This window comes from Hippopotamus amphibius, chromosome 8 (genome assembly GCF_030028045.1).
Source record: "Hippopotamus amphibius kiboko isolate mHipAmp2 chromosome 8, mHipAmp2.hap2, whole genome shotgun sequence".
NCBI classification, from domain to species: Eukaryota; Metazoa; Chordata; class Mammalia; order Artiodactyla; family Hippopotamidae; genus Hippopotamus; species Hippopotamus amphibius.
Genome location: NC_080193.1, coordinates 83,596,162 through 83,608,796, shown reverse-complemented (window position 1 = coordinate 83,608,796; position 12,635 = coordinate 83,596,162). Strand labels below are relative to the sequence as shown.

General features: G+C 43.1%; 1 protein-coding gene across 1 annotated transcript in view; it reads right to left on the bottom strand.

The window, feature by feature from the left end:
• WDFY1 (WD repeat and FYVE domain containing 1) overlaps nucleotides 1–12,635 on the bottom strand; it is a 50,709-nt gene extending 38,074 nt beyond the window's left edge. The window contains exon 1 of the mRNA XM_057745527.1: nucleotides 12,393–12,635. Coding sequence (XP_057601510.1) covers nucleotides 12,393–12,529 — 137 coding nt within the window. The 5' untranslated portion in view covers nucleotides 12,530–12,635. The remainder of the gene's footprint in view (nucleotides 1–12,392) is intronic.

The following is a 12,635-nucleotide window of genomic DNA, read 5'->3' as shown; positions in this document are numbered from 1 at the left end:
ATTTGTTTTGTATTATATTCAGAACATGTCTTATTGGTTTAAAAAATGGTTATAAAAACAGCCTTAAGTTGAGCTGTTTATTTTAAAAAACTCAACAAATTCCACAGACTAAAATAATTTACTATTTAGTAAATTGGAAACAGAATCTACTATTCACAATAATGCAGTTTAGCAACACTTTACAGGAGCAAACTATTAAATACTCTAGGATGACATTAATGAACTGTATAATCACCAAAACGTCAAGATCAGATGGCTTTATTTTTACAAGAGCCACAATATGTTCTGCCTAGATGAATGGCTAAGCCACCCCCTGACTGAGATAAAACAACTTCACTTTCCCTTCACTATTTTGACAGCTTTACACCCACTCACCTAAACTCATTTCATGTTCTGCTTGCTGCTCACTCTACCATTTTTCTAGTAAGGGATTTTGTTTGATGTTCCAAGACAGCGTCAATTTGGAAAAAAAGTCTTTCCTTAAAACCAGAACCTTAGAAACATGTTCATCTTTGTCAAGTTCTATTTTTAAGTTATTTTAAAAACAATAGCCTGATATTTTTCCAAAAGGTACTTAGAAAGGAAATGTGTCATTTCTTTCAGAGCCTACATAAGTGCTTTTCAAACTTCCCCACGCTCCTGCGGTCCCCGCGGAGGGCTCTACCATCAGTCTCCTTTGCCCTCTTAGTTTGAGAAGCATGGACTGCAGGGTTTTCCCTGGAGAGATGAGAGGCGGTCTCTCGGTAAGACTACAATCCCCTGTATGCACATCAAACCATCACCTTATCTCGCTGTTCAACATGGTGGACCACCACCCATTTATTTTCTAGATAAATGAAATGCCGGAGTTGGAGCATTTCTTTAAGTACTTCAGACTGAGATGTGTTTAAAATGTACTGCCGGGCAGGGCTAAGCGAAGGAACGACTGAAAGCAATAACAGCATGCCATTTCTAGGGTTCTCGCGATCTTCTGTCAGCACTGTACGTTAGAATTAATTCTTTGGCAAGAATTTTGCCCCATTTAGTGAGAAACACATTTCCTGCCTAATAATAATAACAATAATGATGATGAGGATGAGGACGACAGCAACAACACACTGATTTAGGAATTCCAGGCTTGGCAACTGATTCTGAAGACATTTTTTACTAGAAGATAAAAAAAAAAGAACTATATATTTTTAAAAGTTCATATGAGCATTATTGAAAGGAGCAAAAATTAGGGGAAAATGTTAAATAATGAAATGCATTAATAACATAGTAATTCAATAGCCTAGTCATTAAAATTAGTTATGAAGACCATGGAACCAAGAAAAAAATGTTTATAATAATTTTTTTTTTGAGCTTAATATAAGATGATAGAACTAAATTCCGTAACTACACTGAGTTGGCCTGGGCAGGGAGGGCAAGGAGGTTGATCGGGGCAGAAAGAAGGACAGAAGGGAACATACCTGTGGGGCAGACAAGGACTCTGGCTCCCAGGGTGGGCTGGTCCCCAGAGAAAAGATGTGGAGCAGCTGAGAAGCAGAAGAACAGCAGGGCCACCAACAATTAAACACCTCCTCATAAGCCTTGAGGCACACAAGGACTTATTTTGTCTGATTTTCAAGTGTCGCTATCTTAGATTCTAAATGTAAAAACCGTCCGCTCCCTGGGAGTGTGCCCGCTAAATCCTTACCACTGAGAGCACGTGAGGCTGAGAAGTAAAACAGGGATCAGGCTGACGCTCTGGCGCAGCTGCAGGCACTAGAATCAGAGGCCGTTTCAAACAGGGCACGACCACCTTCCTTCTTCAGTGCGGCAGATTCTAAGAGGTTCTGTCAGGGGATCCCATGCACCCGTGGAGGTCAACGCAGAGGGGTGAGGCAGGCCTGCGTGGACGGGGCCTTGAGAGCATCAGCCACTCCCCGGGAGCAGTGAGCAGGGGCAGAGCTGGGCGAAGAAGCATGGTGCAGAAAGGCAGGAGAGTGAGGACACCAAAAAGCCCCGGACCTGGTGGCCTGAAGAATACAAGGCAGTAAACCGTGCCTCTTCACAAACGTGCCCCCGCTTAACTTCTTCAGGTTCACGGACGAGGAGCCCCAGTGGTACAGGCAACGCTACCTCCCACCTTCTGCCCGTCATCAGGAGTCTAGAAAAGCTGTGGTTTGTGGAGCAGATGATGCCACATCCTCCTGGCAAAGATGGCAGCAAGACCTCTGTTTTATACTTAGGGATGCAGAAGCCAGGAGGAAGAAAGTCCTAAAATCAAACAAACCCACAGCAGCGCCGGACCAGATTTTCTGACTCTGTCTACTTATTCTGCCAGAAGGTGATGGAAATTCACATTTTGAAACATTACCAAAGTGAGAATTTAAAGCAAAGAAGCTTTATATGGTAATTAATTAATACATAAAACAATTTTTAAGGGCATTCAGAAAACTCTACATTTTATCCTCCAAAGCAGTAACTCATACACAATAAGGAAACACGAAGCATTAAATTCCTTTTTTCTCCAAATAAATGCAGAATGTGGAAAAGCATAGGCCTAACTCCAAAATTCTCACTTAGTTCAAAAAAATCCTGACTTCTGTGCTAAACAGGAACAGTGATTCTAACAAAATCTCTCACTATCTCAACATCAATTACAGTATGCAATACAATATGTAAGTGCTTGGGGCAGTCAATTGCAAAAAACGCACCCAATTCTTTACCCCTCCCTGCATCAATGCCTTTTATAATGTGGCTTTGCAGCTCTCCCCATCAAGAGGTTGAATCTGTTTCTCTGACCTTGAAAATGGGCTGCCTTGTGACTTGCTTTGGCCAAAAGAATGTGGTTGTAGCAATGCAGTGCCAGCTCTGAGTAAAGAGCCCCTCTCCTGGAAGCCTGCCATGGTTACATGAACAAGAGGGGCTAGCCTGCTGGAGGATGAGAAAGCACACAGAAGAGAGCCCCACAGTGCCAGGTGAAGCCATCCTCCACTAGTCTGAGGCTAGCAAGCCACGTAAAAGAGACCGGCTATGATGAGCAGGGCCAACACATGTATAAGTGAGCCTGGCTGTTACTAGATGGACTGTCCAGGTGACCCACAGGCTTATGAGCAATGATTACACTTGTTTTAAGCCACTGAATTTTCGGGCGGTTTGCGACACAGCAACAGCTAACAGATACAATGCTATCCATTCCAAGTAGTATATCTTTAAGAATAGTTAGGAATCTGACCTTAAAACTGGAAGTAAAAAACAGCATTTGGCACTGACCGAGTGTCAAGAATTTCAGAGTGCTGAGTAAACACATAAGTCCACTTTAACTTTTAACTGAACTCTAGGATCCTCACTTTGCTCAGATGCTAATTTGAGTCCCAAGAAACTGAAGATGTTATTATAAAAGCATAAGTGAAGTCATTACTCTTAATTAAATATTATTCAATATTTTCATACTGTCTATCGAGGATAATAATTCTGTATGTTCTTTTACCTTACTACAGTAGGCACAGAAAAAGACTAAAAACTACAGGTTTTTTTAAGAAAGAAGTACTTATTCCAGGGAGATTAATCTGTGATCTGCTCAAAAATATTCCTGATGAGGAGCACAGAGGCTCCTTTTATTTCTTCTAGTACCTTTGTTTGACTCTCTCAAAGAGCTGATTAAAAGCAAGTTAAAAATATATTTTAGGAAATCACCAAGTCTATAAAGCCTCATCCACTTAAGCTACAACATAGTAGAACAAAGACAGATTCAAAGCATAATTTTTCTTCTGAAAAGCACTGGCTTTTAAACTAGGAGGCAACTTGTGTAAGTCATGATTAATACCATTTTCAAACCTATAACTCCACGAGAACATACATTTGGGTTCAATACATTTTATTTTCTGGTATGATTACCTTGAAAATCATGCCCACACTTTGACAAATAGATTCAAATAGCACACAAGTGTTTCTGTAAAATCACAAGGCCAATCGCCTGACACATCAGCATTTCTAAAACCAGCTCTTTTAAAAAAAGTTCTCGGGAGACTTCCCTGGTGGTCCAGTGGATAAGACTCCGCACTCCCAATGCAGGGGGCCCAGGTTCGATCCCTGATCGGGGAACTAGGTCCACATGCATGCTGCAACTAAGAAGTCCGCATGTCTCAACTAAGACCCGGCACAGCCTAATTAAATAAATATTTTTTAAAAATAAAAAATTTAAAGGAAAATAAAAATGTTCTCAAAAAACACCCTAATCATCCCCAAATAGCTAAATTAAAGCAATTTAACCATCTTTAAATTGTAAACTGATATAAGGGGTTATTCAACAAATCGATTTAAAAGAATACAGAGTATAGCATATGTTACAAATTAATTAAGCCCCAGGCATGATTTCTTTTAAACTCTGAACAAATTGTAAGTTTGGGAAATCTGATTTTCCAGTCACTCTTAGGATTGCTGATGCTATTTTATATCTTGGTAAATCATCAAACATTTGTGGTACCTACTACAAAGGATATTCTTCTCTAGTCTGGCAATACCTCCTGGGTTACAGACACAAGTGCATAATTCTGGTAGCCTGGGTGGTTTCTATAACATTAAGATGTTAGCCTAAAAGGGAAAGGAAAGGATATGGTACAATCTGCTTTTATCAAATGAACAGCAGTTTCCTTCTAGCCAAGTCTCCTGAACTCTGCCCTCTCCATTACTGGGGCAGAAAGCAGCCTTTCTCCTTTGATAACAAAGGTGGAAAACACTAGACTTTTATTGAATTGATTATCTAAACTGAAAGGTGGGGAAACCAGCCTTTTTATAAAGGAGAATCAGACTGGCTTAGAAAAAATTAAAATTAAACAATGTCATCCCCTCTACAGTCTAGGGAAGGAATCCTGGGCAGCTTCAAGGGTCCGTGATGATGGTGACTCACAGACTGCCGAGTATGTCACAGGCAGATTTTTATCCTGGCAGGGGAGGCCACTTGCACGTGCATGGTACCTGTGCTAGTCCCAAAATGAATAATGAATGCCACTCCAGAAGCCGGATGGCTGGGTTTTTTACCTGCAGATGTTTTCTTTTTTACTTGAGGAACCATTCCTTCAGTTATCTTTTCACTGTTAGCATCAAAATTATTTTTTGTGACTTTAGTGCCACTCAGGAGGGTAAAAGCTATCACAACCTCTGAGGAGCAGGAGCAAGACAGGATAGAGTCAATGTAGAGTCCATGCAACACTGATTCTATTTTTTTTTTAATATTGGTTGATTGATTGATTTTGGCTGCACTGGGTCTTAGTCGCAGCACGTGGGATCCTTAGTTGCTGCAGGTGGGATCCTTAGTTATGGCATGCAACTTACCCACTGGACCACCAGGAAAGTCCCGCAACATTGATTCTTTTTTTTTTTAAATAAATTTATTTATTTGTTCATTTATTTACTTTATTTACTTATTTACTGGCTGTATTGGGTCTTCATTGTTGCCCACAGGCGTTCTGTAGTTGCAGTGAGTGGAGGCTACTTTTCGTTGCAGTGCGCGGGCTCCTCATTGTGATAGCTTCTCCTGTTGTGGGGTACAAGCTCTAGGTGCGAAGGCTTCAGCAGTTGTGGCACAAGGGCTCAAGAGTTGTGGCTCATGGGCTCTAAAGCACAGGCTCAACAGTCGTGGTGCACAGGCTTAGCTGCTCTGTGGCATGTGGGATCTTCCTGGAGCAGGGAATGAACCCATGTCCCCTGTATTCGCAGGCAGATTCTTAACCACTGTGCCACCTAGGAAGTCCCAACATTGATTCTTGAACTTAAAAAATAAAAAAAAAGTTTCAAACTGTTCACAGCCTAGAAGTCTTGAAACACAAGGTTAAACTAACCTAAAAGCAGCAGTTGGAGGCAGGAAGAAAGAGTAGCCTGTTTTTCAATTCTGGTCCATGCTTCTTCATTCCTACCAGGTTTGTTTGTTTATTGATTCACTCAAACTAACTTTTTTTTAAGCTCTTTATTGGAATATAATTGCTTTACACTCTTGTGCCAGCTTTTGAGGTACACCAAAGTGAATCAGCTGTATTTATACATATATCCCCATATCCCCTCCCTCCCGCGACTTCAAACTAACATTTGAGAGACCACTGACCACATGCTTCACTGCTGGGAGTCTGGAATTATGGCACGCGTGAGGCAGAGGCTGCCTTCATGACCAAGCCCCAGTAAAAGCCCTGGGTACTGAGTCTCTAGCCAGCTTGCTGGTAGCTGGTATTTCACACGTGGTATAACACACTGCTGGAGGAGAGCAGCACCTCCTGAGTGTCTCCACAGGGCCACGACTCTTAGAAGCTCACGCCCGGTTTCCTCTAGACTTCACCTCATACCTTTCCCTTCAGCGATTTTCTTTTGTGCTATCTGCTGTAAGAAATCATGGCTGTGAGGATGATGGTATAAATGCAGTCCTAGTGAATCAAGGAAACTTGCGGTGGTCTTGGGGCTCCTAACACAGCAGGGCAAAGATGTTTATAAGGGAAAACTTACAAATGATATGACTTGTAAGTGACCAAATATGGAAATGATGAAAAGGCATGACTCAAAGACAATTATAAGGACTTAGTTCTGTAAATGACCTCCAAAATGGTATTATCCGACTTAGACAGGGAAAATGTCATTTTATTTACACACACTTGCAGACACAGTAAGCACAGACATCTTTAGCTTCTGATGAGATTAAAGCAATTAAATGGAAAACAAATGGGAATGAAAATAGTAATAGCCAACACATATAAAGCACTTTCTCTGTGCCAGGCACAGTTCAAAGTGCTTTGCACATGAATTCATCTAACTCCCACAAAACCCTATGAGGTGGGTACTGTTATTATCTCCATTTTGCAGATAAAAAAACTATGATACAGACAGAATAAATAACCTGCCCAAGGTCACATGGCTGGGATTCAGACCTGGGCATTCTGGATCTAGAATCTGTTCTAAACTATGCTATAAAAATAAAATAACAGTGAAAAACTAATGATAGAGGAATAAATGCTTTCCCACCCAGGCTTCCTCCCTTCTCACTTCTTCACTTTATAACAATGAAAGAATCTATTTTTAGGCACTGTTGTTGCATGATGACAAAAATACAGCAGTTAACACAAAAACACAGCAGTTAACATTCTGGTTTTCTATATGAATTAAAAACTTCCAGCTATGCCAGGTTTCCTCCTAAGCATAACAGGTAAAAAGCAAGTTGTTTATTTAAGATTGTTTCCATGTGAACGGCTAGTAAATACACAATGTTTCCTTAAAACCATCTTAATATGCTTAGAAATGTCTAAAAGGAAACAAAAAATTAAAGTAAATAGCTGGTGCAGAATGAAGTAAGTGAGAAAGAGAAAAACAAATATTGTATACTAATGTGTATATATGGAATCTAAAAAGAAAAACAGTACCGATGAACCTAGTGGCTGGGCAGGAATAAAAACGCAGACGTAGAGAACAGACTTGAGGACACGGTGGGGAAGGGCAGGATGGGACGAGGCGAGAAAGTGGCACCGATATATATGTACACTACCGAAGTAAAATAGACAGCTAGTAGGATGCTGCTGCAGGGCACAGGGAGATCAGCTTGGTGCTTTGTGACGACCTAGAGGGGTGGGATAGGGAAGGTGGGAGGGAGGCTCAAGAGGGAGGGGATATATGTATACATATAGCTGATTCACTCTGTTGTACAGCAGAAACAAACACAACGTTGTAAAGCAATTATACTCCAAAAAAGATCTGAAAGAAAAAAAAAATTGCTGGTGTACCAAAAATAGAAAAAGGAAGGAAGATGCTACCAAAAATATTTTAAAAGTTGATTTTCTGTAATCTCTAGTTTACAGCCTAAGAGCAACATCCTAAAATATCGTAAAACATATGAGCTCTCTCTTTGTTTGACTTAGGCCAGACGAAGTTGAGTTTCTTACAGAAATCAATCTTGGCCTACAGGCCCCTGAAACAGCAGTATTAGCAAGTTTTTCTCCAAACTCTATTTTTCTAAAATGAGGACAGCAGGCCCACAGCCTTAACTTACAGGTAAGGCTTTTAATAAAGTTTTTACCTTTAAAAAAATGCCCTCTATCCTTTTCAACCAACTGACTGTCTAAATTTTTGGTGCAGTTCACAGCAAAGAAGCTCAAAAAGCAAACTTGTCTGGGGAATCAGTTCCTGCTGCCTCATCACATTTCAGTGCTGTCCTGAAAGCAGTCTCGTTTTCTGTTTCCCCTACCAGGAAAAGACTGCTGTAGTTCAAATTCTGAAACGTAATACTGAGGTTATTACTTTTATTTTTACAGTTTCCTGACTAGAAATACAGTCATACTCCATTGACCCAAGAATATCTTTTTTCACTTTACAAATGTATCATTCTTCTACTCTGCTTGCTCAAATATTCTAGTTCCAAAGAGCAAGTGCAAGCAACTGAAAAATAACATTTAAAAATATGCCCCCCCCAAAAAAAATAAAAAAATAAAAATAAAAATATTAATTAAGGTTTCGTGAAAAACGAAGTTTAAACAAAACAGCTTAGGGTACTTATTACTTCTACAAAATATAACTGAATGCATATGAGAGACTAGCACCATTCTCTGTTAACTTCACAGCACAGTAACCCCTCAAGGTTTCTGATTAGACCCCTAAGTTCGCTGCCCAAACCATCAGCAGTGACTCCAGGTCTGATGGAATTAAGCTGCACACTCCACAATGGTTTACTACTCCTTGGGCAGATTGTCTGTGTTTACCTCTCAGATATAGTTTGGTTTTACTGGGAAATAGGTGGGTATATGTAAATGACTCCAGGCAAATACATCCTGACAAAAGCTGACGAAAAAGACAAGAAAGTATAAACAGTATTCTCTCCCAGTGGGCCTCCACAGGCAAGCACCATGACAAATAATCCTCCTTTTGCGTACAGCAGTGTGATTCCTAGACCAGCAGCACCAGCATGGGGAACTTGACAGAAATGCGAGCTCTCAGGCCCCGCCCCAGGCTCACTGAACTAGAATCTCTGCGTTTTAACGAGACCTATCTCCATGTGACTCTGATGCACACTCAAGTTTGAGAACCAGTGTCTAGAGAGACCAGATAAACAAGTACGTTAAGCCTAGACCAGGGTTTCTCAGCCTCGGCACTCCTGACATTTGGGGCTGTATAATCCTTCTCATGAGGGACTGACCTGTGTGTTACAGGATGTTGAGCAACCTCTACCCGCTAGAAGTCACGAGTACCCTCCCCTAGTTATGACAACAAAATGTCTCCAGATATTGACAAGTATCTGGGGGACAGCAGAATCCTAGCATTTTACACTTGCTGCCAGGGTAGTCAGTCATTGACACTGCCTGGACTCAGGTGCTCCAAATGTGGAGAACTAGGCGCATGGCAGAAAAAAACGGGCCTCAGAGTCAGGCCTGGGTTCAGATCTCAATCCCATCATTCACTAGCTACATGACCTTGGGTAGTTACTTCAACGTCCTTCGTGCCCCAGTTTTCTAAATGGTCAAATGCCCATTGCAGTAAGATGCCTATACCGTATGTTCCGTAAACCTCCCAGCCAGGCCTAGGGTAGCACCTGCAATTAAATGCACTGCTGTTTCCGCAGTAAAACAAATGAATATTCACACCCCTAGGATAAATACAGATTACAAATAGTTTCAGCTATGTAGGTCAAGTTCTAGCATCAATGAGTTTTCAGGCCTAACTCAGAAACAAACAAGCGAAAACACATCTGACTTTTTAAATACTTTGAATTTTGGAACTGCTGATAAGACGAGGTGACTGAACCCACCTCACGAGGATATGTGAGGATTGGATGCAGTCAGGTACACTGGTCCACTCCTGTACTGAGAGGAAAGGTACTTTTAAAAGGTTAACTATTGTTATTCCTAAAGTACAAATTCTGATCCTGTCATTTGCTTGCTCTGAACTCTTTGATGGGCTCCCACTGCTTGCAAACTAAAGTCCAAATTCACCTGTCCTTTTCCTCTGCCTGGACCAGGGTCACACAGACCACTTCTTTCTCCAATGACTTCTCCTCCAGGAGGCTTTCCTTGAAACCCAGCCCTCACCCAAGGATACTCCCCCTTCTGTGTCTCCCTAGCACCCAGGTAGCTGAGAGCACAGGGCCATCTCTTCACCACACCATCCAGCCCTTTGGAAACACCAATTTCAGCATCACTTTTTTCTACCCACTAGTCTAGCACAGGCCCGGCACACAATAAGTATCCAACAAACGCTTGTTTGATGAATTAGGGTGGTCAGTGTTCTGTTTCCTCAACAGGCTGGTTCTAGTAGGTCAGAGGCGAGGCCATAAAATCAATGATTCAGAAGTTATATAAGGGCAGGTGTTATGACTTTCGATCCTTGTTCTATCTCTAGGGCCTGGCACTCAATAAGTACAGTATTGCTAAATACACAAATGAGTGAATGAATAAATGATTGAAGAATATGACACTACTTATGACAATGTAAAAATAAACCACCACATCCAACAACAACAAAAATCCCATAGCCATGTGCTTTCATAAATCTCATAAAGTGTAGCACCTGCTGAAAAGAGTGTCCTATCTTCCAGGAAGTTCCATGGGCCTGAAACACAAGTTAGAAACCCAAGGCCCCAACTCTCACCTGGTCCAGTCATCTGCCAGGACCCTGCTGTGTCCCAGTGAAGAAATGAGCTGATCTAAGGCTCCCCCAGAACATTTCAGTCCCAGAGCAGCTAAGTAATCACTTTTCATAAAACATTTATCAGCACTGCTCCTGGCCAGTAATCTCAAATATTCAGCAATTTATCCAACACACGAGTCATGAATAAAATATTTTACTGAATAAAGACAGCTAACCTGTATAGTGTTGTCTGCATCTATGTTCATATCATGCAAATATCATTATTCTGTCCTTTGCCTTTTTTTTACATTCCCCTCTTCTCCCTATGGCAGGCACCCGTCTCTCTCCCACTTCCTTCTTGGGGACATACCCACACCCAGGTGCTACCAATCACCCCCCACCTTGTTTGAGGTTAGCTACATGTAAATTGGCTGCTCACAATAAACTCACTCAAAAGCAAATACAAAGGTCTAATAGACACTGGGGGCTTCAGGTTTCCTCTTCCCATGTGGGACAGGCCCTCAAAGCTACTGACTTCAAAAGATAGATTACGAAAGGCTGGACTGTGCCTCTGGCCTTACGAGACAGGCTTCTTCGAGAAAGCCTTTCCACTTTTGTAATATCACCATTTAAGACCACTCACTGTAGCGAGGAAACGCAGTTTCTCTCAGTTACATCAGTCATTTCCTCCAAATTCCCACAATAAAGCCGCTAAGCCTTTTAAACTTTCAGAGTTTAAAAAACGTTCAAGTTTTAAAACAAATAATCTCTCTCCTGTCCAATCACACAGCCTGGGAAGACCAGAGAGCTGGACTGGGATGCATTTCTGGCTATGCCAGTATCTCTGTGCCTCTCCATGGGCCTCAGTTTCCTCTTGGGTAGAAAGACAAAATTGCGTCACATTAGTGTTTCCCAAAGTATGGTGAGCCCAAGACTTCTTGTTACAAGATAGAGCTGACTTTAGGTGCGAACAGATGAACATGGTTTAGCTATAAGTTTAATCTTTTATGCCAAGTGATAACCGATTTTCCATTAACAGTGGAAATATCAAATTTTCTTAAAAATAAAAGTAAAATATTTTCTTAAAAATAAAATAAAAATAAAAATAAAATATTTTCTTAAAAAATATCTCTTACTATTATTATTTTAAGTCTTTTCTTAAGTGAGTCACTTTTAGGGAAAAAAACTATTTTGTAAATAACTCCGGTGGTTCTAACAGCTGTGGAAAAACAACTGATCTAGGGACCTGCTGTGCGCGAAAGAGGTGTAAAACCCAGTGTAAAGCAGAAGGAAGAGTTTTAAAGCCCCTGGAGTTTTGTTGCAGGAAGGGAATTCCTGGCACTGGGTCCCGCGGTAACCGGCCGCCAGTCCCGGTTCCCAGAGAAGGCGGCTTGGAACTGACCGCGGAGGGGACGCGTCCAGCTCTGGGCGAAATCCCACAAAGGAGGAGGAGGGGATGTCCGGGACTGGAGGGCTACCATGGGGGTCCGGATTGGAGGGGGGTGGCAGGGACGCGGGTCTCGGGCTGGGAGAGCGCAGTGGACCGGGCTGGGACAGGTGTCCCGGACTGGAGATGCGAAACAGGGACGGGGTCCCGGGCCGGAGGGGAGCGACGGGGGTCGAGACTTGCAGAACCCACGAACGGGGACCCGGGGCGGGGGGCCCCAGAGGCCAGAGGGGCCGGCGGGGGCGACAGGCCGCGGGACCCGGGGGCCGTGGACGCCCCCACGCAGAGAAGGACGAGGTCGCCGACCCCACGGTCCCCACACCCGGTCGCCGGCGGGAGTCCGGGCCGCCCCCGTCGCGCCTCGGCCGCACGCACGACCCTCCGGCCCTACCTGTCCTCGCTGGCGGTGATCACGCCATCCTCCTTGGGGATGAGCAGCGCGGCCGTGACGGCGTCCTGGTGCCCCTCGATCTTGCTCAGCAACACCGGGCGGCTGCTCTGCGGCCTGGAGTGGATCTCGGCCGCCATGTTCGCGGGGCGGCAGCGGCGGCAGCAGCAGCAGCGGCGGCGGCGGCGGCGGCGGTCTTCGCGGCTGGCGGCCCATCAGCTGACGGCTGGGCGGGCGGGGACCAGC